This window comes from Pogonomyrmex barbatus, unplaced genomic scaffold (assembly GCF_055798465.1).
Source record: "Pogonomyrmex barbatus isolate J1 unplaced genomic scaffold, ASM5579846v1 scaffold1, whole genome shotgun sequence".
Lineage (NCBI taxonomy): Eukaryota > Metazoa > Arthropoda > Insecta > Hymenoptera > Formicidae > Pogonomyrmex > Pogonomyrmex barbatus.
In genome coordinates this window covers 18,581,066-18,606,681 of record NW_028297098.1, presented here as the reverse complement: position 1 = coordinate 18,606,681, position 25,616 = coordinate 18,581,066, and the positions used below count along the sequence as shown (strand labels likewise).

General features: G+C 36.3%; 2 protein-coding genes and 1 long non-coding RNA gene across 4 annotated transcripts in view; 1 reads left to right on the top strand and 2 right to left on the bottom strand.

Moving 5' to 3' along the window:
* Positions 1-10,388, top strand: part of LOC105425346 (uncharacterized) — a 40,282-nt gene extending 29,894 nt beyond the window's left edge. The window contains exon 3 of the long non-coding RNA XR_016140893.1: positions 9,364-10,388. This is a non-coding gene — a long non-coding RNA (uncharacterized LOC105425346). The remainder of the gene's footprint in view (positions 1-9,363) is intronic.
* The window catches only part of LOC105425344 (Limpet), an 84,561-nt gene that overhangs the window by 33,465 nt on the left and 25,480 nt on the right, over positions 1-25,616 (bottom strand). Inside the window, exons 3-5 of the mRNA XM_011636079.3 lie at positions 6,595-6,769; positions 5,310-5,543; positions 4,866-5,075 (exon numbers count right to left, since the gene is read on the bottom strand). Coding sequence (XP_011634381.2) covers positions 4,866-5,075; positions 5,310-5,543; positions 6,595-6,769 — 619 coding nt within the window. The remainder of the gene's footprint in view (positions 1-4,865; positions 5,076-5,309; positions 5,544-6,594; positions 6,770-25,616) is intronic.
* On the bottom strand, positions 10,958-24,357 carry LOC148938196 (uncharacterized). Of its 2 annotated transcripts, none has more exons than XM_089083290.1 (3): positions 22,733-24,357; positions 21,315-21,753; positions 10,958-11,289 (listed from the first exon to the last, which is right to left on the bottom strand). In XM_089083290.1, exons 2-3 carry the CDS (start codon positions 21,545-21,547, stop codon positions 11,172-11,174), a joined length of 351 nt encoding a protein of 116 aa, XP_088939416.1. In that variant the 5' UTR covers positions 21,548-21,753; positions 22,733-24,357; the 3' UTR covers positions 10,958-11,171. The 2 variants fall into 2 exon arrangements, with proteins under 2 accessions (XP_088939416.1, XP_088939417.1); XM_089083291.1 differs by having other exon boundaries at positions 10,958-11,104; positions 22,733-24,344.

Below are 25,616 nucleotides of genomic sequence, written 5' to 3'. Positions count from 1 at the left end.
TACTTGCAATGAGTGTAATTTAATAACGAAATGTATTTTCAAGCTTTAAAATAAACATCCACGTAAATTCGATAATAAATCTTGACTTGGAAATACTTCTTGAGCTCAAAACTATTTATTTCGATTAAACGAGATGTCGGAAGTATTTAATAGTGACTCGATCTGGTCGATGAAATTTAGCTCTGGCAACCAGGAAATGGTCAAGTGCAAAGACCTAGCTAGAATGTCTGGCGTTCGAGAAGCGCGCAACCCCTTGCCATCACGTAACAAAGATGTCACTGACATTCTAATTATTTTCGTTAAACATCTCATTCATCAGCGAAACATTGGCTATTACGTCGAAATAGTAGCGTTATTTATATCGTATTATTTAGTAGTTTACTATCTGCCAAAACATTAATAAATATTATATATATATATAAATAAATATTTTAAAAACAAATTAAATCTCGAATGTGTATTGCTCGACACTAATAAATAATTTTCCAAGGGTTGGACTGTGTTACTACAATAGTATGAATGAGTTATAATTAACATAAATGAGCATATTCATAGATATATTTTTAGCTGTTCGAGTTGGCATCAAGCTTTTATGACAAAGCTAATAATCTCTTGCTACTAAAAGCTTTAACCGAGATCAAATCGTAATGATTCACATCTAAAAGCAAAACTCAGCCTTGTAAAACTGGCGCTATAGACAAAATAGCATATTTACTGGTTTGCGTTGTTTCCGTTACATGTTCAGTTGCGTTTGCTAACAATAAATTAGTGGACTTAAGAAGTGACAGCTCATAAATCATTTTAGCACGAGTGTCCCTGTAATTTTGCGACTTTGAACCACTGTTGCAATCAATTTACTTGAAACATGACAACAATTCAAATATTTTACACATCACATTACTTCACCTGAAATTATTTTGGGATTGGCAAACGAATCTATCGCGTATCAAAGTCAGTATATAATTTTACCCAATTTGTGAAAAATTTTTATACTGCAAATACATAAAAATCTATAATTTATTCGTGAAAATCAATAAATATAATTAGCACAAGATATTTTTATCTACATCTAATTGTTAAATATTTATTTATTTACGGCTTCAAAAGCAAAAATTTAATAAAGAAATAAAATATTAATATTTCATTATCTAACTAAAATTCGTTGTTAAATTTGTTGTATCAAAAACACAATATAATATCAATGTTAATAAAAAGTTGTAATCTACGAAACGGTTGTAAATTCATGTATCGATTTTTATGCGGCATTGCATGTCGTAAAAACGCTGCTCGCCTGAAATAGACAATGTGCCAGAATTTTACGGCGACGGTATTACGACACGTTGCGTCATTGTTACGCCATGATTTCGTATAAAGCTCGCTACTTGCTTGTTCGAAGCTCAGAACATCCGCAAAGTCTCGACAGAAAGCTTCAGCAATCGTGCCAAAAAATTTCTCGTATCTCTCGAGTATCTCGCCCAACAAAAATCGAGAAACCTCTGCTTACACAATTCGGATTCTGCGCGGTTTATATTGTAAATCGCAAATTGCGTCAATGTAAATTATCTCTACACTGCACGAAATTTCAAATAAAATCGCGTTACTAAAATACATAAAAAAAAAAAAAAAAATTTTAATTCCAATCAATGTTGTCACTCTATTCTCTATCATTAACACATTATTACGTACAACAACGAAGGGATCTTTAATTTATGTCGTCGCGACGTTGTAAATATGTGGCGGTGAATTGTCTTTGTGTAAGCTGTCTTGTATCCTCAGGCACGTCGTAATTTCGCGAGGTGTACGCGCGGGTGCGAGTAGGGGGAAAGAAATGTGTACCTTGTTCTGGGGTGGTGTTTGCGTACTTTATTATCAAATATACAGACATAAGTCGATTAACGAGTGGGTCATTTTCACCAGGTCCTTACCATCCCGCGTGACTTTTACGCGACGACTTTTCTTTCCGATCATTCGCGGTTGCGGACGTCTTGGCAGCCGACCCGTAAACACTTTTCCTCGAGCGATTATCGCGCAACCGTGTCTGACTACGCGCTGGCGCACTTCACTTACCGAAATCCAAAACCACCTTTCTCGAGTGACCGCAGGCCGTGGTCGTCACGACGGGTATTTCGTATCGGGGAAAGGCGCGGTCACTTTCTCTTTCTTTTTTTTTTTTTTTTTTTTTTTATTATTATTCGTTAATCGTTTAATAAGAAAGAAAGGTATAGATATCTTTTATGTATGGATAAAAAGATATACGAATCCTAAAGATTATCGCGATAGGGATATTGCGTCGATTTATTCGCGCGCTTTCGTCGTCTTTCGTTCCCTTCCTGAAACTCTCTGACTGGCTCTAATAAAAGACCCGAACGGGTCAGTCTCTGGATCCTCACCGTGGTGGGAGCTTCGACAAGGAGTCAAAATAGATTAGGCGAGGTTTCCGGTTGGATTAAAACCAACCTCAGGCAACGTTTCTTGATGAAACAGCTGACGCTTTTCATATCTCGTACATGAATTCCGCAATCTCGAAAAACTTTACGTTATATAACACGAATTATATAAAACTACATTACGTAAATTACAGCGATATCACATTAAATTTTGACTCTATGGATTAATCTAGAATAAATTCGTAATAATTCCTAACAGATTTGAGAATAAAGTATCAATAATTTTATTCCTGGAGAATCTCAGAAATCTTTAATTTTTCATCGTTTCAAATTCCAATTATTAATACATGGACATTGCAATTTAATGAAAATTATTTCAGATTGGTTAAAAAAAATCATAAAGATCCTGAGAAAATCTCCGAAAAGAATCTTCAAGAATTTTTATTTTATTATTTTTAAGCGAACGTAGTAATTAAATAACAATATAATTACCAGTAAACTCATTTATGATAATTTTTTAAGATTTTTACTTTTTCTTTTCGCTTAATCGAGATATGTATTATTATGATTTTCTTGATCATAATATTTCGTGTAAATTATTACGATCCGCCAACTGGTTTGATGGATCACAATGGAAAACTGAGAATCTTGGCGCACAAATCGGCAGTTCATGTTGTCGCAGTATAATTTGCATTGCGCAGTTCCGAAAGTGACGAAATGACCAACTATGATGTTCCTCCGCTGTCCTACTCGATCTCTATTTTCGTTCATCTAAATAAAGCCGAAAGTGGCCCAGTTTCTGCGCAACAAGCGAGACAACAACGGCATGCAATCGCGCGACATTTAATATTATTCTTCAGATATTTTAAGAGAGGGCTATCGTATCCCTCTTATTCCTACATTGCGCCATTTCACGTAGCATTTCGCAATATGCAATATATACAAATAAATCGCGATGAGCGGAATCGCTTGTGTGTTGTAACGCGCTAGAAAGCGCAGATAATTGGAGAGCTCGCGCTAAAAAAATATTGCGTAGATATATTGTAAAATTCAAACACGCATGCCAATCAATTTACTTCTTACATACACTCTTGTATTGAAAAAGAAGACGCGCGTCTTTCGTGGAGAACCGGTTGGAGTTTAGAGAAGATGTGCTCATTGAAAATCAAATCGCCGGGACGCTCGACCGAGCGCGTCCACCTTGACGACGACGCTTATATTTGGGTCACCGAGATTTCAGGTTTTCTTAATGCAAAAGCAATGCCGTCGGCGCAATAAAACGTCTGGTGAAATGATGTACGGTACGAGGCGCAGCCTTACGGCGTCGCGAAAATGCCTTAAATGGATAGAACGACTTCTTCGATCCCGGGAAAGAGCGTACTCGAGCACGAGATACGATCGCGAAATGCGCATAAGTCGAGTCTGTGGGGTCTCTCAATCGCGTACTGTTAACCATCGAACGCTGATTGCGCTGATCTTTGTCTCACAATTTTTATCTCTTGTACATTTATTATATTGTGTGCTGTTTAGCTTCTTGCGCAATTTCGTTTTTATCGAGCTCGCAGCTCGTTTTACGGATGCTCATGCAATCACCAACGCCAGTTTCACGAAAACTGTTGCATTTAAGTAGATACGTACCGTCGCCGGTAAGGCAGATGGCTGAGGATAAACTCGCTAACCACTGTGGTCTGACAATTACCTACCTCGACTACTTCGGCGACCTTCCTTCGTTAACGCCCAACGATAATTTTGTTCTTGATAAATATTTGATATTGTTTTATATAGACAGCAGACAGCATACTCTTTGAAATATTTCATCTATCCCAAATATCTCTTATTTCTTCATTTTTATCATTTCACAAATTTACTTATTTAATTGATATTAATTAATATTGAAAAATCTTGATTATAGTGTTGAAAAATGCAGTCTTATTGAACGCGACTTTTAAACTTGTGTGAATTTAAAATTGTCTATTTATATTTACGTAAAATATCGTATAAACCAAACATCAAATCGAGATTATTTGTCAAATAATAATTAACATATTTTTCTTTCAAATTCTTACTTTCTGCACGTTTTGATAACCTTATACTTTATATTAAATATTTTCTATAATCTTCATTTTAATTAGAATTATAACCTAATATTTATTTTAGTCTTAGTTCAAGTAACTTTAAAAATAATAAATTTTCCAAAGTCCATGTTCGTTTAACATTATTACCTATACTATTATTACTAACTTATTTATTAATATTTCATTTTTCATGAAATATTCTAAAATATTTATATGAAAATTATTTTAGCAATTATAAAATGTGTTATTACTTAGTTACTTCTCAATCAAAGTACCACAAATTTTTACCACGCAAGTTCTATGCAATAACAATTTGTGAAAACATTAAATCTGAATTTAGCATTAATTATATTGTTTCATGAATGATTCCGTACTTTTTTTTTTTGTAAAAATGGGCACTCACCTCGTCGCACGCAGCGCATCTCGGCTTAAGTTGTTCCGCATAATGCCTCTCGCAGAAAAGCGTGTCGTCATGCACGCAATAAGCGAGATCGACCAGGAGCTCTTTACAATCCGCGCATCTAAAGCACGCTGGATGATAGAGAAGACCCAGTTTACTGGCTGACACAGCGAGGCTGCCGTATTTCAGGGACGATCCGCACACACCGCACTCCTGGAAGACAAAAGCCTGAATATTAGCAAATCTCGATACGCAAATTCACTCGTCACTTAGAATTAATGTCAACATCAAAGTTTCCCATCATCGCATCATTATGTTAGGAGAAGATCTCATTTTGCGGTTGATAAGCCAGTTGATAAGAGTGTCAAAATTTGTATATTACGTAAAATATTAACTTAGCGCAATTTTATTTGTACTTGATGCTGGAAGATCCAGCGATGTACTTACGAGATCTCTCTCAAGAACTTCCTGCACGCTACCAATATCCAAGGCGATCTCATTCCTGGCGGCCATAAAATCGTCGGCGCTACTGGCATGTTTGGGATCCAAGTGACGACAGTAGGCCCTTGCTAAGTCCTGTTTAGGCAGCTGGATCGCCAATTGACGATCTCTGTGCCGTTCGCCGGGCGTACCGAGTCTTGGTACAGCGATCTCCGGTAACATCGAAAAATATTCTTCCACCTGAGAAACAATTGGCCACTTTTAACAACTACAGTTATATCTCTATTTACGAGTGCTAATAAAATGTTATAAAAGTAAATGTTGCAAATGTTGATACAAGCAAGTTTGACTTTCGAAGTTAGTATGACAGTTTTTTTTTGCGGAAAATAAGCTTTCAAAGAATATCGATTTCATTTCGCTTTTTCAACTCCCATGAAAATAATTGTCTTTTGTCCAAAGGTTTTTCTCAGTAAAAAAACGTGCAAATTTATGATTTACGCAATGCGGTTTCGCCACAATATATCGAGTATCGAAAACATCGTAAATGAACTATGGCACATTGATCGACCGCGAGTGGCTCACACTCGTAAAAAAAAAGCGCGAGAAATATCTGTAATACAGCATATCGATGGGGATAAAGACCAGTTCTAAACTGCTAAAGCTTTGGGATTTTTCGAAAAATATTGAAGGCTGGCGGCATGCCAAGATTCTCGTCGGTCGTCTCGCACCTCTATGCACGCTTCGCTTCTGCCTTTCTTCCGCCCACATTCATCGCCTTCGTTATTATCCTATTCGCTTCGCAATATAAACCGCAAACGGTCATTTGAAGAAACCATCTTTGTCCGCTGCACGAACGATCATAGACGCATTTTGTGACATCTACAGATTAAAATGCGATGGACACGCATTATATTATTAGAATTATACAATTAGAAATAACGATTGAAGATACCGTTATACAGATAAAATAGACGTTTTCGACGTGTCGATATAAAAATATTAAACAAAATTAAACTCAAAAAACTGTCAAAAAGTATTAAACAAACTTTTTTTATTAATAATGGAGAAAAAAAACACAATTTAACTTTTTGTTTATAATTTTTTTTATAAACATTAAAGTCTATCAGCAGTAGATATTCAGGCATAGACAAAATTCTTTATTTTCTCTATAAACTGTGGCAATCTGTTGCTATTTCTTCATGTATGTCTAACAAAACACAGTTTCCATGAACTATATTTTTAATATTTATTTTTAATAAAAAGAACATGAAGAACAAAGAAAAAAATTCACCTTATGCGATGGAAGTCCAGGGGGTGCCCAAGCGAGACCTCTTTCTCTGGGATCCATACCGATGGGTCCGTTCGACTCGTCACCTTTAAGTCCCAAACGAGATCTGACAGATGCCCATTCCTCGTGGCAGACATCGTGGGCTTCCCGCGGACACTTGCAGCTAGTACAGTTTTTTCTGAAAGAATAACAGATTGTTTTTAAAAGTCAGATCCTCAGCATAGCAACACCTATCCATTATTCATGACAATATAAATTCCGATTTAATTATAGAACGAAAAGAATTATTATATATAAGATCTCGCGACTCAATTAAAGCCTTTCGATTAAATCTCTTTCGTCCAAGAAGAAGAGGCTCTCTGATAAATATTTGCTACGTGTCGTTCATTAACTCCAGACATGGCAGGCTGTGATGAGGTATCCAATAAACTTTTATTACCTTTATATGTCACACTCGTGCGTCGATAATTACATAATTAGGCCGAGTACCAACGGCTTTTTTTATTTTGAAATTTATATTTTATTTTTAATCCTATAATGACGTTTTCCAATGTCGCGAATGTAGCTTTAAATGCTCACAAATAACTTTTCGATAATTATCGAAACCATTTACTAATTATTGTTTCACACTATATTGCTAACCGCTGCTGTTAACTAATTAACTAATTAAGTCAAATCGCGTTAACTAATTAAGTCAAATATTAATTAAATGGAATGTTAATTAAGGAAAAAAACATTACTAAAATATTGAAGGTAATTATCGCGTTAATTATGTTGAAAATTATGGGAATACAACGAAACGGATTATAAAGATCAAAAAAAAAGAGATTTAAAATACGATGAAAGAATTATCACGAAAATATATTAATAAAAACGTCATAAAAGCTATTCATATCGTTCTGCATTTCTATTTTATGATCTCTCTTATTCGACTACAATGATTGACGAATGAGCGTTATGACAGACGCGACCGATTAGTGTAATAAGTAATGCATGATATTTGTAGCGAGTTGTGTGAAAGATATATCAATATCCATATGTACGTGGGTGCGACAGGAAACTTTTTACTGGGGAAAAGAGCATGCGAGGAACTTCGGATCGATATCAGTACTACCGTATCGAACGGCGATCGTATAATCAAGGGGATGCATTTGCGACGGGCGTTTATCGCGGCCTTTACCGCACCCTTCCGGATGTCGGTCCCAAGGCCGCCAAGACCCTTGCCAGTATCGTTAATGCCAGGGAGACCTTCTCTCGCAACTATATCTATGCTACATGTACGCGATAACAGCCGGATAAGGACTCGAATTATCGTATATACGTAAGAATTTACTTTTTTTTCCTTTTTATCCTATTGCTTCTTGTGTCTTCTTTACTTCACTTGCCATTTGCGCAACTCGACGTTCGTTTTAATATTTAGGTCTTTTAAGTAATTTATTCTTTGCCTTATTTAAAAGAAATTTTCACTCGGTGTCTTTATTACAATTGTATCAACAGTAAACGATTAATTAATGTGACTCTTAATTCTTTTTCGAATATACAAGAATATATATATATATATATATATATATATATATATATATATATATAGTGTAAGATTATAACGAATTGTTAAATTATATCGAATTAATTAATTATCGATTTTATGTTTCTCTACTGTAATTTTCGATAATATATTTTTCGTATATATACCAATAAAAGAGCGCAACATTCTGCAAAGTATTAATTATTTTAATTTAATGATTATATTTTATGATACGTTTTCATTAAATGCTCAACATTTATAAAACATTTTTGTTATAAGAGAGCACTTTATTCTACAGAATAATAAATATACTTTTTGATCCATTTTAATTTCCTCCGCTCAATGTCTGATATTTTAGAATCAATAAAGGTAAGTAAGTGGCAGTACATAAAAATACAGGATATGAAGGACGATTACGTGTTATTGCAAGAAGCGTCTCCGGAGGCATATCATCAGCGATTTCCGTAATGTCACGTTCATAATGTCAGTCGTACAATTATGCTGTTTGCCAACGAACCATAACTCGGTCTCACGAGAAATCCCGTGCTATAAAAAAAACCTCCGTAGATCTTGGAAGGCTTTTATTCATCCCTTTCCCCGATGCCCTCATTACAGTTTGACTTAATCTTTGCCTTGTCGAACACGTTTCGATATTTTACGCGAGGTTGGGTGCAAATTAATGTTGACGCCTCGTTAATTCGCCGAACGTGTGTAATGTTTTACTGTGGTTACGTGGATCGTAATTCACTTGAACTCTCATGCCGACGATCATTTTACACGTATACCTTCGTCATCGATTGTGAATACATAACGCTCGAAATTCTTTTTTTATTTTTAACTCTTACCTAATTATGGCAGAAAAGCCAGACACGCCGGATGAGTCATGAGTATAAGCAAAAGACAACATATGATGTGCGAATTGAATTTATGGCACTTTCTTTATTTCTTTATTATTTCCTATTTCTAAAAGATTATAAATTTGACAATAAATTTTGGTAGACATTAACTTTCCTCCATAAGAAATTACTTTTTACACGGTATTTTTAAGAACACATTATTTGCTTGTGATAATGTATCTTCTACCATCCGGTTTATTTTATGATTCAATAATCGGGATTTAGGAACATCAAAGGAATTTTATTTCGGGATCATATCTGATATCGATACGGCGAATTAATTTTACAAGTGCGGGGCGTGACGCGTGGAATAGCGCGATAAATTTTTCAAGAAATCCTTCTTTTTTGCAGAGGCATAAAACACGTCGGGAACACGCAAAGAAGAAAAAAGCGCGAAAGTTGATCCGTCGCGATGCGAAAAGAAGAGTGGAGAAACGCGACATGGCATGCCGTCGACTTATGTTAACGCGACTAAGCGAAAATGAAGAGGAAAGGCAAAAATTATCTCTCGCGTTATAAAAAGATTGGCTTGATAATTGTAGTTAATATTAGAGAAAGGGATTATTTTTGTAATATTAGCCAGGGAATTGTACCGCTAGTCTTGTACATCTTATACATCTTGTACATCTTATATAATAAAATATGACGATAAGAAGAAGCAAGAGAAGCTACGTGCTTGATAAAATCTGGTTCGCAAACAAACGTAGTCAGCGCGAAAAATCAACTTCGTTAACCTACAAACGTAGTCCAACATAAATCATTCAGTTGGGTTTGGCTTGGCGCAGCTTTCTCGCCGTTTTCCATCGTAAAGCACTGGGGGAAACTGTTAGAGGCTTCGCCTAATAGATGCTAACGGCAGTTAATTGCGTTTGCGCCATATTCACTGGCCGTTAAAACATTAGCGATATCCTAAAAGCCTGTTGATAAATCGAATGTAAGATTTTTCGTAAACAATTCCGAAACAGTGAAATAAAAAAACTTGACTTGATTAGGATTCTTTCAAAAAAATTTTTTATTTTCTCTTCAGGATATTTCTAAGATATTGACAGAAGAGAAGAAAGATTTTTATATAATCAAACTTATTGCTAGCAAAAATTTTTTAAGCTATTATTAGAAATATTATATTTAAATTTCAATTTTATCTGTCTTTTATCTGTCTTTTGTGTTAAAGCCTTGAGGATCTTACGTGAAATAATTTGATGGATGAAAAAATCAAATCTTATAATATAATCTTATTATTATTATTTTTTTTTGATTATTGTTTTAGATACAACTCTAAAATGTAATATATGAAAATTTACAACAGCAACAATATGTTAAACGTTTGTCAAAGATGTATCGATAATAAAATCTAGGTTGACAAGTGTATACACTCATTTCTATCTGTACGAGTCACATTTATGAAATTAATCGTCAATTGCCGCATGCAATTACCTAACGATCAGCTCAAACAGCTCGAATTGGTCGAACACCTTGCAGTAGAGATGCAGCACCCGGACGCAGACCCACTTCATGCCGGGCCACGGTGCCAGGCTAAGATCCAGGCCGTCCTCGAGGGGACACTTGCCGATCGCCATGGTGCGTTTGAGTTCCGCCCCGGCGATGGTCGGATATCGGTTCTTCCGGTCGAGCATCGGATTTCGCCTGCGTGTCTGCAGCGGCTCCGCGGAATTGGAGACAAGGCCTCGCTTAATTTCCGCGCCAGACAGAGTCGGGTAACGGTCCCGTCGTTCCAGGGACGAGGTCTTCCGGTAAAAGTCTTTTTCCGGAACGGATGGGCATCTGGTGCGCGTCGCGGTCGCCTCGAAGAGAGGCGGACTCATGGGTCGCTTCTTCGGCTCCGGTATGCGAACGCGAACGTCCTGCGGCTCGGCGCCAGGCGTTGGCACGCACGACACCCGCACCTCCATCTTCAGGCCCTCCTGGCTCCCGGGTCCCTTCGGGCTCATCCTCGACGGACCCGCGTTTGGTCCCGAAAGCAACGTTGGCGTCGTGTGACGCCGCCGCAATCGCTCGTTCAGGATGCTGATTCAGGTGCTCGACATCACGATTCCAGGATTTCCTTTTTCGTCGCTTTTGTCTTCTTCATCGTCTTCGTAAATAATCAATTTTTTCCAAATCTAAGTTTATTTATCATAGTCTATCACGGGTCAATCAATTTACATTGCCTTCGAAAACAGTTTATGAAGAGTGTTTTCTTCGTCGAGATGATTTTCAAAGGTAATACTGTTTTTCTGTGTTTTAATTGAGAATTGATAGTCACCGAAAAGCGGTCGTCTATTGAAATTAAAATTATAAGTATACTCCAAGAAAAGATAACATTTTGGGATAATAAATGATATATAAATTTATTTATTAATCTTGAACTTGGCAATATGTCTTATAGAATATTCCTATTCTACATTCTACAAGATTTATTATCTTTGTTTTATATAGTTTTATATAGTTGTTTTATATAGTTTTATATAGTTGTAACACAATTTGAAACTTTTTCAATAATATCCCTTGAAAATTGTATTGAATAAAGCTTCAAAAATATTTTTTGGAAATGTGTTTTCGTCTTTTACAAAGAATAAAGAATTTTATATGAAGAAATTTAATAATTTGTTATATGCAGATTATTGAGTAAAAAAAGTAGAAGTATTTTATTTTTCAAAAATATTTTTGGGTTGGACAAAATATCAAAATTGCAGATTAATAATTATACTGCAATAAGTACCCACTAAACGTTGCAAATTAGTTGCAAAAGTAGAATAGAAAATGCAAATGTGACCGCATATCTTATGTGGACGTAGATTATCGTAAGTTGGGAGTATTCGAGCGAATCGAGCACACCTATCAAATGTGTCTCGCGCGAGATAATCTGGTTTATCTCTTCGCGTTAAGCGAGACGCGCGGACATCGTGATGCAAACACCGCGTCGACGTCGTGAGCGTAGTTTATAATTTAGGCAAATCGATATTCATCGTTTATTTTACGATCGGCGGCGAGTGGGTGGCGACTGTCTTTGCGAAAATAATTGCAGCACGCCGCTATGCGTACGTCGTGTCGGGGATGCACGACGGACGAGCGAAACGCGGGTGCTTGTTCGCCCGCTCGTGCGGGCACGCACGTATCGTTGAATTTATTTTTATTGCGGAAATCGCGGCGATTTACAGTCGTCCGGTTATTTATAGTGAGGAAAGATCGGCCCCTCATCCCGTCTGAACATACGGCGAAAAAAGGACCCGGAGGAACAGAGATCGAATCGCCCTCGACATCAAAGACAAATATCATCAGTTACAAATCTGACTGCCGGTTAAGTTAATATTTAGTCGTTTATTTAACTTTTCGAGGGTTAGTTTCCTTTTATCCTTGTGCTCCTGTTTTTTTCTCTCTATATTTATCTATCTATCTATCTATCTATCTATCTATCTATCTATTTATCTATCTATCTATCTATCTGTGGACCTATCTATTTTTCACTGTATCACTGGTATATGCATATCCGATAAATCGACCCGTTGAATTCGAATTACATTATTGCAGCACAAATGATAAATAAATTTTGTGATGTATGAATCTGATTTTATATTTTTTAAGTGAATTTTTAATCTCATATTTTTTAAATGAAACTTCTTATTAATTTTGTCGACATTTAACGTTTTGTAGTTTTTAAAATATTAATGACATTTGTATCCAGTCATCAATGAATATATTTTAAAACAATTACATTGATAAAAATTATATCTATATGATTATTGATAAAAATTGATAATATGATCTTTATTTCTACATTATAAAATTTATATTTTATTCAATTTTTTTTTCTTTCTAAAACATTTAAAAATAAATTAAAATTAAAAATAATAATAATGAATAATAAACTTTAATAAATTAAAATATTTTATTGATCATCAAGCAAATATATTATTATTGTACATTGTTATGCTAATGTCAGACGATTTCAGAGCAGTTTTCAGAAACGCACGCGTCAGCTTGCAAAGTTTTAATCTTTCGATCGATTCGCGCGATCGACTTGCCAAGGCAGGTTTTAAGAAACGTGTTTGCGATTGTACGTGGTTTCTCATGTATGCGTTAAGCGAATAATATCGAAGTGCCGTATGCTGTCCGACTGATAGATTATCCCGATAAATCTGACAGTGAAGATAGCGGAGCGAAGGAGCGCGGTCAGTTTTTCGTATCTCTCGACTTTGATTTGTCCAAAAAAACAGCAATGAAATTTTTAGACCCCAATAATAAAACTTCATTAGATGTCAGAGCATATATATTGATATACATTATTAACTTTTATTATTTTGCGCTAAATTTAAATTCGGTATAATAAACCATTGTCATAACCATTCATTTAAAACAAATCATAAAATCCGTCCATTAAAAATAATAGATAATATTTTATCTGATAATAAATTATATCTTTTAAATTTTTATAAAATAACAAGGATTTTTTGATAATAAGGATCAATATTATATTTTGGAATCAGAATATATAAAAATATTAAAATATATAAAACTATTTAATATTCATTTATTTATCGAAAAATTAGTCGAAAAGAGTTAATTCATATTTGAAAAATTTGCAAAAAAGAATTTGCATAATGCATGATGACGACTGTTAATGACCACGCGCGGTATTCCGATAATTCGATTGCACGAACGCAATCGAAAGAATGCGGGCTCTTCGATGTTGACATTTTCCACGCGATTCGCGGAAATACATTAACTCGAATTGCTATTTTTGCACAATTCTGTTGCACATGCTGAATAAAACATGTCGGCCAGCTTCGATGAAGACGGTATAAAAGGGATTGACGTAAGTAGGAGAAGGTGGTGTAACTCTGTATGCGGCACGTAGCAACCGAATTAATAGATCACTATAATCGCGAGCAATGACGTTTATTTAATAGGACACGTACGCTTTTCCATCGCGGAAATGGCTTTACCTGGAAACAGCTATTTCGTCCGCAGGTGAATCATCGCGGCAGAGAGGGTGTCCGTTAGTCAGTCACAGATTCGCTCTGCCAAGAGCAAAATCTAAAACTAGGACTCCCGGCACATCTTGACAATACGCGTGGAACAATAATCGTCATTATGCTCATCCGCGAAATGTATCGCGCATCGCTGTCAAGAGCGACACTAATGATGTAAGACAATGTAACATTGTAAAAACGTTTTCAAAAAGGGACTGCGACTTTTGTTTTTTTTTTTTTTCGCAAATGAAAATTATGTTCGAGTAGATAAATAAATGAAAAGGATAAGGAAGGAAAGATAGATGCTCCGGCAGTACGATTGATTGCGATCTACGAAAACATTTTCGAAATATTTTTCGTAGCTCGCAAACTCACTGCGATATGGATAGCGGTACGTAAATTGCTCGGTTGAACTACTGACAGGTGTCATGCGGAAGAAGGAGCCCGGAAGCTTTTGACTTAGCACAACATCGCGCCGACAAACCGACTGAGAATCAGAGGCCGCGCGGCTAATAGCTATTAATTAGATAAATGCATGCTATATATAAGCGCTGGTAATAGTCCTCGTCGGAAATAGACGCAATAACGCACGATAAAACGCAGCTTCTCGCGTCTCACACGAAATATCTCGGGTGTTCTCGTGAGATGAAACGAGGGAAAACGACAAACTCGCGATGTTCTGACTAAGCGCATCTTTCCTCACCACTACTACTTTATATACTACTAATAAGAGAAACTGACAGAATAATCGAAATAATGATGACGGTGAGATAAATACGATGCCGCTTTATTTTCTGCGATTCTTTGATGATATTATTATAATAATTGCTCCAGAATGTATGAGATTAATTAAAAAAAATCTATTCTATATTCAAACGAGTCGAAAAAAATGTTTATCATTTAGTATAATTTGTTCAAGAAATTATTATGTTTTCTATTTATTAAGTAAAATAAATAAAAAATGTTAGATTATAAAAACGTTTAAGTTTATAAGCGCCTCGATACCAGAGTCGTCACACGACTCACGATTCAAATCCAATTCATAAAGATGAGCGCGCGCACTCACGTATGTTCGCTCGGATGTTTCTCAAGACATAATTATAGAATTTACAAGTCTAGAATTTACAAGTTTTTGCAATCGTTTTATTACAACTAGCTACCACCAGGCATCTCGCAGATCCCAATGTGATTTGGGAATCAAGTTTTTTTCAACATGTCACTGTCATTTTCTCCGTATTGATCGTGATCAGCTGAGATCTCTTCCCGTTGCTGAATTTAAAAGGATCGATGTTTCAGCCCGATACGAAGAAAGACGCAAACCGAAACTACGCCACGCGCGTCACGCGTAAGAGTGCATCCGCAGAAGAAGCGTGCTTCAAACTGGCGCCATGCGTCGACGACGACGACGTCGGGTATAGGTGTGTACCTATAGTTAATACCGGGTGACCGCGAGAAACGGCGTGCCGCCACGATGGCGCAAGCGCGACTACGTTCGCGTTTGTCGCTCGTGGTCGAAAGCTCGGCAAAAGCTCCCACCTTACGCTCGAGCAGGCCGCAAGGTAGCCTGCAAGCCCTGATCGGGCGTTCCCGAGAGGCTCCGGAACATTTGACGCAAATGAGACTCGTCTGTCTGACGCGACGACGCGTCAATCGGGAGGGAATCTTACGCGATGACGATGCAACTGTTGCATTATTCGTCCTTCCCTTAGTGATCCGGAAACGTCCGACTCTTCTTCGATTTAACTCCGATTTAACTCAGCAAGTTCAGGCCGTGGTGAACGCTCAGTGTGTAATAAAATCAATAAATTGAATAAATCGATAAAATGACGTTTTTAATCAATACGAAATAATTGGTTTTATAAAAGATTTTAGTTTATGTAAATTGTGAAAATTAATCTCTCGATGAAACAAAATCTAGCTATTGATTCTAAGATCTTACGATTTGCAGTGTTAATCGTGACATTTCTTTTTTTCCATGGAAGACATGACTTCCAGATATTTTATTTAATCGCAGATTTTATTCGTAGTTAATTGATTACATTAAAATTGTAAATGCGCATCGTTTATTATTCGCGATAAAAAAACTCTGGATCTGCAGGTGAAGAATGATATAAACGATTTGTGATCTAACAACGATCATGTTGCAAGGCCAACGTTTTAGCGCCGATCCAACTAGTGTCAAGCATGTAAGTTGCCGTGTAAAATGACACTGTGGCATTTCGCTTCGTTCGTTAAAGAAGAAGACGCGTTTCGATTTATGCACTCGCCAGACTCGAACACTCATTTCGTTCAACGACACGAAATTTCGTGTTGTCCTTACGTGTCGCGAGCAAGTAACAGGAAAAAAAAAATTGCTTCCTCGTTGCGCCGTTTAAAACAGGAAGATATATTCCTAAGTATATAGAACAGAAAAGTTGCATGAAAACAAAACGTATATTTAAGAAAAAAATTACTTGCGCTCTACGTGCGTGCGAAATATGCAATTTGCACGTCGTTCCGCATATGCAAAGTATGTTGCAATTGGTGTTTCAACTTCAAATCGTGCCCATCGTCACCCCGAAAGGAAGAATGTTTTGCGAAGTAAAGCGACTCTTTTATGGTAGAAAGCAGCTTACTGCTCTTAAGCTGTGGAGGCTGTGAAAATTGTGATATTATCAGCCCCATGCCGATGTTCGTCGTTATTTGCATGATTTCGTAGCAGCGGCCGATCACCTCAACGCTCTCAGTAATTTTAATTACCGTCATTTTGCTAACTCTCCGCTAAATCGTTTTACACGCCGGAGAAGGGTCGCAATGTGCCGTCTCTCACCATTGCGTCGCCGCCACTTTAATCGTAAAGGATTTTATTATCGTTAAACAGCGCGTAAAATCCTGGCGCGCGTTCGCGCGGAGAAACGTGTATCGTCATGTCTTGCCAGGGGTAAACTAGGGTTGAGAAATTATTACAAAAGAAAATTTGTTTGCAATTTCTTACCTGTGAATATGTTTGACGAAAGAAAATAAAAAATTGTAGAAAGAGCTGTAGATAAAATTAAATTGTAGATAAAATTAAATTTATGTGTTTCCACTTTCTTGGAACATGTATAATTGATAACAAATATATATACAAGCTATAATCAACGTCTATTGAAAAAAATTATGTGGAATTGTTGAATATACAATATATGCTAAAACACAAGTATTTATCTAAAAAGGAGAAAATGCAGGTACATAAATTTAATTTTAATATTTTCACATTTAAAGTCAACAATAAATATTATAATGAACACGGCTTGAAATGTATGATATTTCGAACTGGCAAAAAATATAAAAAGTATAAATCCTTTAATAACACAATTTATCTATATATCTCTTTCTTTTATTCAACTTTTTTTTTTAATTCTCGTGACTTGATACAATAGCTTTCTTTTTTCGCACAATTCTTGTCCCAGCGGGGAATCTTTCGTAAGTCTTATTGATCACTTCGTGGTAAGACCTACCAAAAGCAATGAAATTTTATAATGAAATTTCTTTGTAATGAAATTACCATTAACGGCAAAAGTGAAACGCAAAACGCAATGCGAAGAAATGCATGAAAGTTAATCGTTGCGTTAATGTTGCGATCGCGAGGAATATCTAAAAAGGACTCAATTGACAGATGCACATTAACAAGTGTGCGTGCACATAATTATACGCTTCGTAATAAGTCCAAAGATTGTAGTGGACGTGAGACTTCGAGCATCGAAATTGTCTCATTATCCGCTTCAAAAATAATTTCCGATGCGAATATTAAGATAACGATCGTCTATAGCGAAACAAACATTATCTTTACCTCTGACAAGCTCGCAACTTGAACATTTCAATTTAAACTCCTGTTATAAACATCTATTAATGTCATATATTTTTTTATGTTGTAACAGTGCCATGTAACTCGCTACTCATCCCGTGCCATTAAGAATTTCAAAGCCGGATTTCGTGTACGCGAAAGTTGAGCAAGAACACGTCATACGGTAGCTTTTCAGGTACGTTACATTGATCAATCTTTTCCGCAACGAATATGGCGGTGGAATACGAGTTCAAAAATTTGCGTCACACACGTCGGGAAGACTCCCGAGCATTTAATTCGTTCGGGTTTACGTAAGGAAACTTCGATGAGTAATTCGAGTACGGGCACATTAACCACGCCGTCAAACTCGATGCGGTAGCGTAGCTGCGTAGTTCCGTCGCACGAGCCCGTGACATAACTTGACAAGGTTTTGGCAGACCTGCTTTTTCCACTAACGAAGGTTTTCTCTCTCTTTCTCTCTCTCTCTCTCTCTCTCTCTCTCTCTCTCTTTCTTTCAAGATGAGATGTAAACGTGACGTGTTTCTTTTGGACTTGAGCTTTAGCCGCACAAAATTTACGAGACATGCATATGATTCATAGTTCACTCGTAATTCATAGGTAATAATATTAAGAATGATTTTCATTAGCAATTATGATAATTGATTTTTGCATCTCAAACAGGAGTAGATTGTATGTCTTTTGAATCTTTTCTTCGTACATATATAAATTTTATTTCACCCTTTTAAATTATTTAGAACATACAATTGTTTTTAATCTTCATAATTTTCAAAGTTTTTTACTTTGCACTGTCATTTTATATTTTTTTCAGATAAATATTATTTATAAAATATTTGTACATAGGTTTTTATAATTATAAATAATAAGTTATTTTATTTTATTCTAAATTATAAAATAAAATAAAATAGTAATATTTAATTAAGATTAATAATGAATTACAATTTATAATTAATCATAAACTATTATTTATAATTAAAAAGAACGGCAAAAAATTTATGTCTTCTTTTAAAAACTGTGTGTATTGAAGCAAAATGAAAATCAAGAAATCATATTAGCTTAATAATATATTTCAAGGATGCATTTAAAGAACGATTTATAATTATCTTATTATATTATTTTAAGATTTATTTATGGAAATCGTAAATTTGAGTTATCAATATAGTTTCGATCCATTTGATTTATGTCACTGTAATTTCACAAACGCTCCTCTGCTTTACGCAATCCGAAATTTAGCCCTGAAAATTTTCAAGCTGCTTGCTTGTTTGTTATTTCTCTGGATGGTATTTCAATGGGCAGAATGATGAGCTTTGACAGAGGATTAAATCTAAATCTACAGAGAGCCGAACTTGCCGGACAGATCACCTTGGCAATGAGTCTATAATTTATTCTGGTTCACGAGTGTGCGAAGATTTATCTTCTGAGATTTTGACATCGCGCGTGTACGATGGCTAAACTTTTCTAGTAAAACTTGGAACATGTACGGCGCGTGCGACTGAAATTGGCTTTCTTCCCTTTAAATAGCAACTTAATTACTTATTAATCGCTCTATTTAGTAGAACAATGCTGTAATGGTATAGTCCTCAGTTACTTTTCCCTATCACTCGTAAAAATATATATTTACAATTTTATATTCAACATGCTTCTCATGCTTTTTCATATAAAATAATTACGAGAAAATCTATTTAAAATTTAATACATATGTATATTTATGTGCGCATGTACAAAAATGTATGACAAATATAAAAATATCGATTATGAAATATGTTGCCTTTTAAATATGTACTTTTAGTTTAAAAAAGCTTATTTAGATTATATCTTGATTATCTTGATATTTATATATTTCATGCTTTTTTAAAGCGCAATTAAAAGAATACTTTAATATATTTAGAAAAAAATTTTTAATTTATATTCATATATATATATATATATATATATATATATGCTAAACATAAAGTTATATATAAAACTAAAGACAAATCAATTTAAGACATTTCGCTTACCGAGACTGAAAATTTAGGGTCACAAAATCACTTAATTAACACATTAAATAATTACACAAAAAAACATGAGAAAATAATAAGAGTGATTTTAAGGAATTATGTCACTTAAAAAATAACAAGACTGAAAAATGTTATGTATAGCGCTCCTATAAGGAACTTTAATGCAAACTTCTTGGATATGTAATAAAATATATGTTTCGCATTCTGATGAATTTCGCTCTCGACACTTATTGCAGAGCAAAGGAAATAATTCGGAATAAACTCCGAGACGTGCCAGTTTAATGCGATCGAACGGAACACGACTCACTTTCGTATTTCTCGTTTATCGCATGGTTGCGCGGGTTTGCGATTTAGCTTGGCTATCGCGATATTTCGCCTATCACATTCGCCCACGAGTGCACACTCAGCTGATCAAAGCGGCCCTTTGCGACGTCTTCCTAACGAAGACACGCGCGATGATTCCGTGAGAATTTATGATCGCTCATGCGGGCCCGCAATCTTGGATCTGTGAACGGATTAGTCGCTCGACCGACGATCGTATGAATCCTGGCGAGCCTCGCATACGAGGAACAGCTTGGAAGAAGCTCATCTTCTGCTACTGCCCTCGTCGTTCGTCCATAAATCACCGCGTGGACTTATGAACCGTGAAAAGCGGACAGGTTACTGTCCCCCTGGTTTCTGCCGACGCCCAGCATAACGAGGATGTTTCGTTAATGACCTCATTAAATCAACGAAAGGACGGCCGTCGGCCTTTCTATACGCAAACGATATCTCGTTTTCTTTTACGATAACTCATCTCGACCGTTCACCGTCGCTGTCATCAACCGGTTGTCATCAGCCGACCCGGCAAATTGTTATGCGACGTAGATAATTTGTTGCACATTCTGCCTCGTACTGTATAATTTGCGCGAGATCGCAAAAATCAAATTTATTTCTAGTAATTGCATCGTTTATATTGCGCTAATTCACAACTTTCTTTATAAATAATTTAATTTTCACATTTGTCTTATTAAACGCATTATCTTTGTATTGTTTCTTCAAAATGTCAATTAATTACAGTTATACATTTGAATAAGGAGATTTTGTATAATTCCGCTTGCGCGGATTATTAATTTTTCATTCCAGAAAATTTATTTGACATATATATTGTAAGACTATTCTTTCTTCGTAAAGTATCAGAATGAATTATTATCTATGGCATAGACTATATTTGATCTATGTGCATACAAAATTCCGCACTCGCCTTGTTAATTATAAAAATCAGCCTTTTTAGTTAATTTTGTATTAAAGCTAAGATGCCAAGTCATGTGTATCTTGATCGAATAAATCAGTGCAGTAATATTCTTTTATATATACAGATTATCTATTATTACAACTTTTTTTTAAATATCTCGTCGAAATCTTAACGTACTTTTATTAGTATGCACGTTTTCGTGCGGCAGATTAAGTCGAGCGACAACAAATTACGCGTGCACATGATGCGGCGGATAAAAGTAAATAAATTCTTACACGTTACAATCGCTGTTGCATGGATCCTCATAAGTGCGACGATCAGGTTCCGCGGCGTCCTGCGGCTCGATCGGAGGGGCGCCGATCGGCGTTGCCCCTCCGATGATCAGGGAAGAGGATCTGCGAGGGCCGCGTCTTCTCATCGCGAAGTTCCGCTCGCGCGAGGGAAACCGCGGCGTTTTCTTCTTCATTTCCGTCACCTCTTTCACCGAGAGCCCATTGTCCCAAACCATTTTGCTAGCGATCTCGTCCCGACTGCGGAACTGCTCCTTCTCGCAGGGTTTTAGTCGCAGTTGGCGAAAACTCGTGAATGAAAATTCCTCTTTTTCAAACGAGGCACGTTACTGCGCCGGTGACATGACACGGAGGATCGGAGCGGTAAACGGAGCTGAGAAAGCACGCGATGACACCCGTTGCCTCGACCTTCGATCGAGTAAAACTGAAACCAAAGCAAACGCGCGATTGCCTAAGGTTGTGGAAAACAACACACTTCACTCGAAACGAAACACGTGATTTGATAAATTAAGTTACGTTAATGCGATTACAAATCGACCGCGCCGTTAAAGTCGTTTGCTCACGAGGATCATCGATTTGGAAAGTGTACTGTTTGACAAGATTCTTAAAGTTCATCAATTTTTTTCACTGATCTTTTTTGAAACTCAAGCTAATTTTTGTGGAGAAAAAAAATTTACGCTGAATGTATCCTTGTAACAGTTGACGTGTAATAAGAATCAAATATCACGTCACAATCATCGAGGAAAGAATCTACGTAGTTGTGTGTATTTTAATAATGCGAATTAATCATACAATTAGGTCTTCGATATTTTTATACCGATTTGACGCAATCAATGAATCACATTTTTCTCAAATGTGAAAGATAAAAAAAAAATATAAATCGATGAAATCATCCTATCAGAAATATCGAAATGTCATCTTTATTCATGCATTATGACTCGGTATATACTTTCGCGTATATACTTTCACTTCTACGCGACTACTTTATACTAATAAAATGGCAAGATTAGTTAAAACATATGTTAAAAAGAAAGACCGCATTATTAATTGTGCATTGAATAATGCAACACATTTCTCGAAATATTTTTCGTCTCTTATCGTAATATGATATATACAATGGAACCTCATAATAGCGCAAAATCCCCTCCATACGCGCTAGACGCACGCAAATAGTATGAGCAAAAATAGTATCACAATCACGTAGCAACACGTAACTATGGACGTATATATTAGGCTGTGCTGCAATTTACGTTTAGATCGCTCGTAGAATCATGTCAGTCTTGTTACATATCAAATATTAAACAAGAATAAAATGTTAAATATAATGTACGGCAAGTGTACTCTGAGCGCTAAATCGGAACGCAGCTTTATTATTAACGTTGTAAAAAAAAAGATCCTCTTACCGCTACGGTCCTGAATTTCACGGTTTGAGAGTGAAGTGGGAACAACACCTCGTTATTGCGTTCAGAGCCCCGAATCGCGCGTTATTATAAGGTTCCGAGTGTATTATAATTATCATTATATTCATTAAGCGAATCACATGACGCAATTCCGCTGTGTGTCTTTAATGTATTATCGTGCGTTTAATTAAAAAAAAAAGTGATAGTGAGGTGCTTCACACTCTGTGCAGTAAATTGGCGTGTAACGTGACCATCGTCGCATTGTTATTCCGCGTCACTCAAATGCAATATTCTTATTTTAGGCCACAGTTTTTAACCGAATTTAAACGTTTTCACGTTTACAATAATCAACCTTGTAATTTTTTAATTAATGATTTCGTAATACGGTCGGATCTTTATTGATCCATTCTACGCGCGATAAATTGATTTTTTTTTCTTCTTCTTATGTAATACCGAAACGCGCGTGATCTTGACAGTCGCGCTAGAATCGCGTGAGAATATGTTTGAATCGGATTAAATTTTTCTTTCGAATCGCGAATTCTAATTAAATCCACTAAATCGCGGCTTCCACGCTCATCCACGCACGAGTTTCAACTGACTCGTCCCCTGGCGTGGCAAGGCAAAGCGATACGGTCTGGTCACAGAGGAAGGCACGACGGCGACCTTCGGACATTGGTTTTCATTACGACCATTGTCCTGGATAGCGCTCGTCCGCTTTCCGTCACCGCTCGTCACCGTCTTCCGCACTGCTTCTCGATTGCAGCAAGCGGACACCGTGCTCGATGTGCTGCCACTGATGCGCCGCGCAAATAGACAATCGCATATTACGTTTACCTTTTGTATTTTCCTCATCTAAATGTAAAAAATACGTAGAATAAAAAAAAATGTAAAAATATAAGATGTAAAAACTAAGGGAAGTAAATTGCGTATAATTTTAGCTTTAGTAAACGCTTGCAATTTGAAGAAATACCGACGACACGAGTGACAGGTTCAAAATGGTCGAAAGATTTGTGTGAGATAATTATAATTTGCTCTATACACGCACACATTGAAGACGCGATAAAGGAGAAGAAAGTTGTAAGGAAACTTGACGGTCTTCGAAACAATTCGCGCGTTTGTTACATCGGTCGTAAATCATTTGGCAGATTATTCGAAGATCTCCATACGTTCGCGACTGTTTCGCATTATGGCCACATTAGCCTCGTCTGCGTTTATCTTTATTCGCGTGTTTCCTCGGCGCTCGGCGATCGAAATCACCTTCCATGAATCGCAGTTTCAAGCGAACTTTGCGCTCTCTGTGCCATACTGCGCATGCACCGATTATAGCATTCCGGTAAAGCCGGAGCGTTTTCCATTAGGCGAGCGAGGAGGAAAATTGACATTGAACCGGACTTTGACACCGCGCGACTGGTAACATCCTGCGATGTGTACATCGATAATCATTAAAACATCATTAAAACAGGAGTGGTGTTGCACGCAACAAAAACAAAATCTATATATATATATATATATATATATCTCGTCAAAGTATTTATTACTGAAAAGACATCTCGGCATTATTTTCTTCATAATAGCATAACAGCTGTTTCATGAAATTTGTTACGACTCCGATTTTTATTCAGAACGATAATTTCGAATTATTTACTCTCTACAAAAACATTTACGAGCAAAATATGACGTAAATCGCTTACATCGCGTGATAAAATGAGCAACAGCTCGTCATCGTTACCTCCGATGCTTCTACGATGTTATGCACGCTATAGCCACGTTTAATGATGACGAAGAGCTTCAGCTAATTCGATTAACGAAAATAACGTTTCTTCCAATAGGGACTCTTCTATTTTCTTAACTTTTCAGTTGATTTCTGTTTTTTCCTTCTGTGAGATGAAATTCATTAAATTAGAGATTAATAATAAGAATTTTAATTTTAATTTAATTTCCCGTTTGTGTTTTTAAAATAGTAAATTATATTTAATTAAAAGACTTGAAAATAAGAAAATATTAAAACTTGAAAATAAAAAAAAACTGATAAAATAGTGCCACAATCGAAAGTAAATAATTTCCGTCACACATATCATGGAGATGAATTTAAAGATATTTCGCGCATGGGTTGATTCAAGTTTTGCGAATTGGTTTGATGGACAACGGACTCACGAGACACTCACGAGGAAATTTACGTAATAATACGACGCAATGAAATTTCACAGCCGAAGGTGTGGAATGACGATCGCGTCGCGTTCACTTCAACACTGAACGCGACTGTCGCAACTGGAGACCCTTGAGTCAGTGGCATCCCAGTCGATAAGGATTATCGCGCGAATAATGACCTCGTTATCTCAGGAATCCTCCCGGCCAGAACGACAATCAGACGGTCGACCACATTAATCGTAAAGCAAACGGAGTGTGTATCTTCCGTGCCGTTTTATGGCCCTTTATCATCGCGCTGGTCTTTCATGCCTCGCGCCATGAGATTGCTCTTGCGTGCGCGTTATTTAAACCGTGAGTGAATTGATGCAAAGTGTATCTCAATAAGATGCACGCGGCACACGGGACGCTCGTCATCTGGACCGGAGATGTTGCAGTCGTCTCTCCGTCGGTTCAGAGACGAGTCATTCGCGTGCGTTAGATATCCCGTGAAATTTCTAACAGCAGGATTTTTATTCCTCGCGTAATTCAGCAAGCGATGATCTCTCTGCGTGAATTTAATTTACTGCCTTATTATGACAAACAATTTAATATATATAATAAAAATATCTATATAATCATCTCCTATTTTTCTATATAACACTTATTATGCTAATACAAAAGATATAATTTAAAATTCTATTTTTTACATTCTTAATATAACATATTAATCAGTGATTCAATTATAATTTTTTCTCATTGA

Bases quoted from the DNA above. Each gene is read 5' to 3' on its own strand.
- LOC148938196 (XM_089083290.1), bottom strand. From the start codon at position 21,547: ATGGTTTGGGACAATGGGCTCTCGGTGAAAGAGGTGACGGAAATGAAG. The intron at 11,290-21,314 runs GTAAGAATTTAT...TAATTTCAATAG, and splicing joins TGCAACAGCGATTGTAACGT to ACGACCGCTTTTCGGTGACT.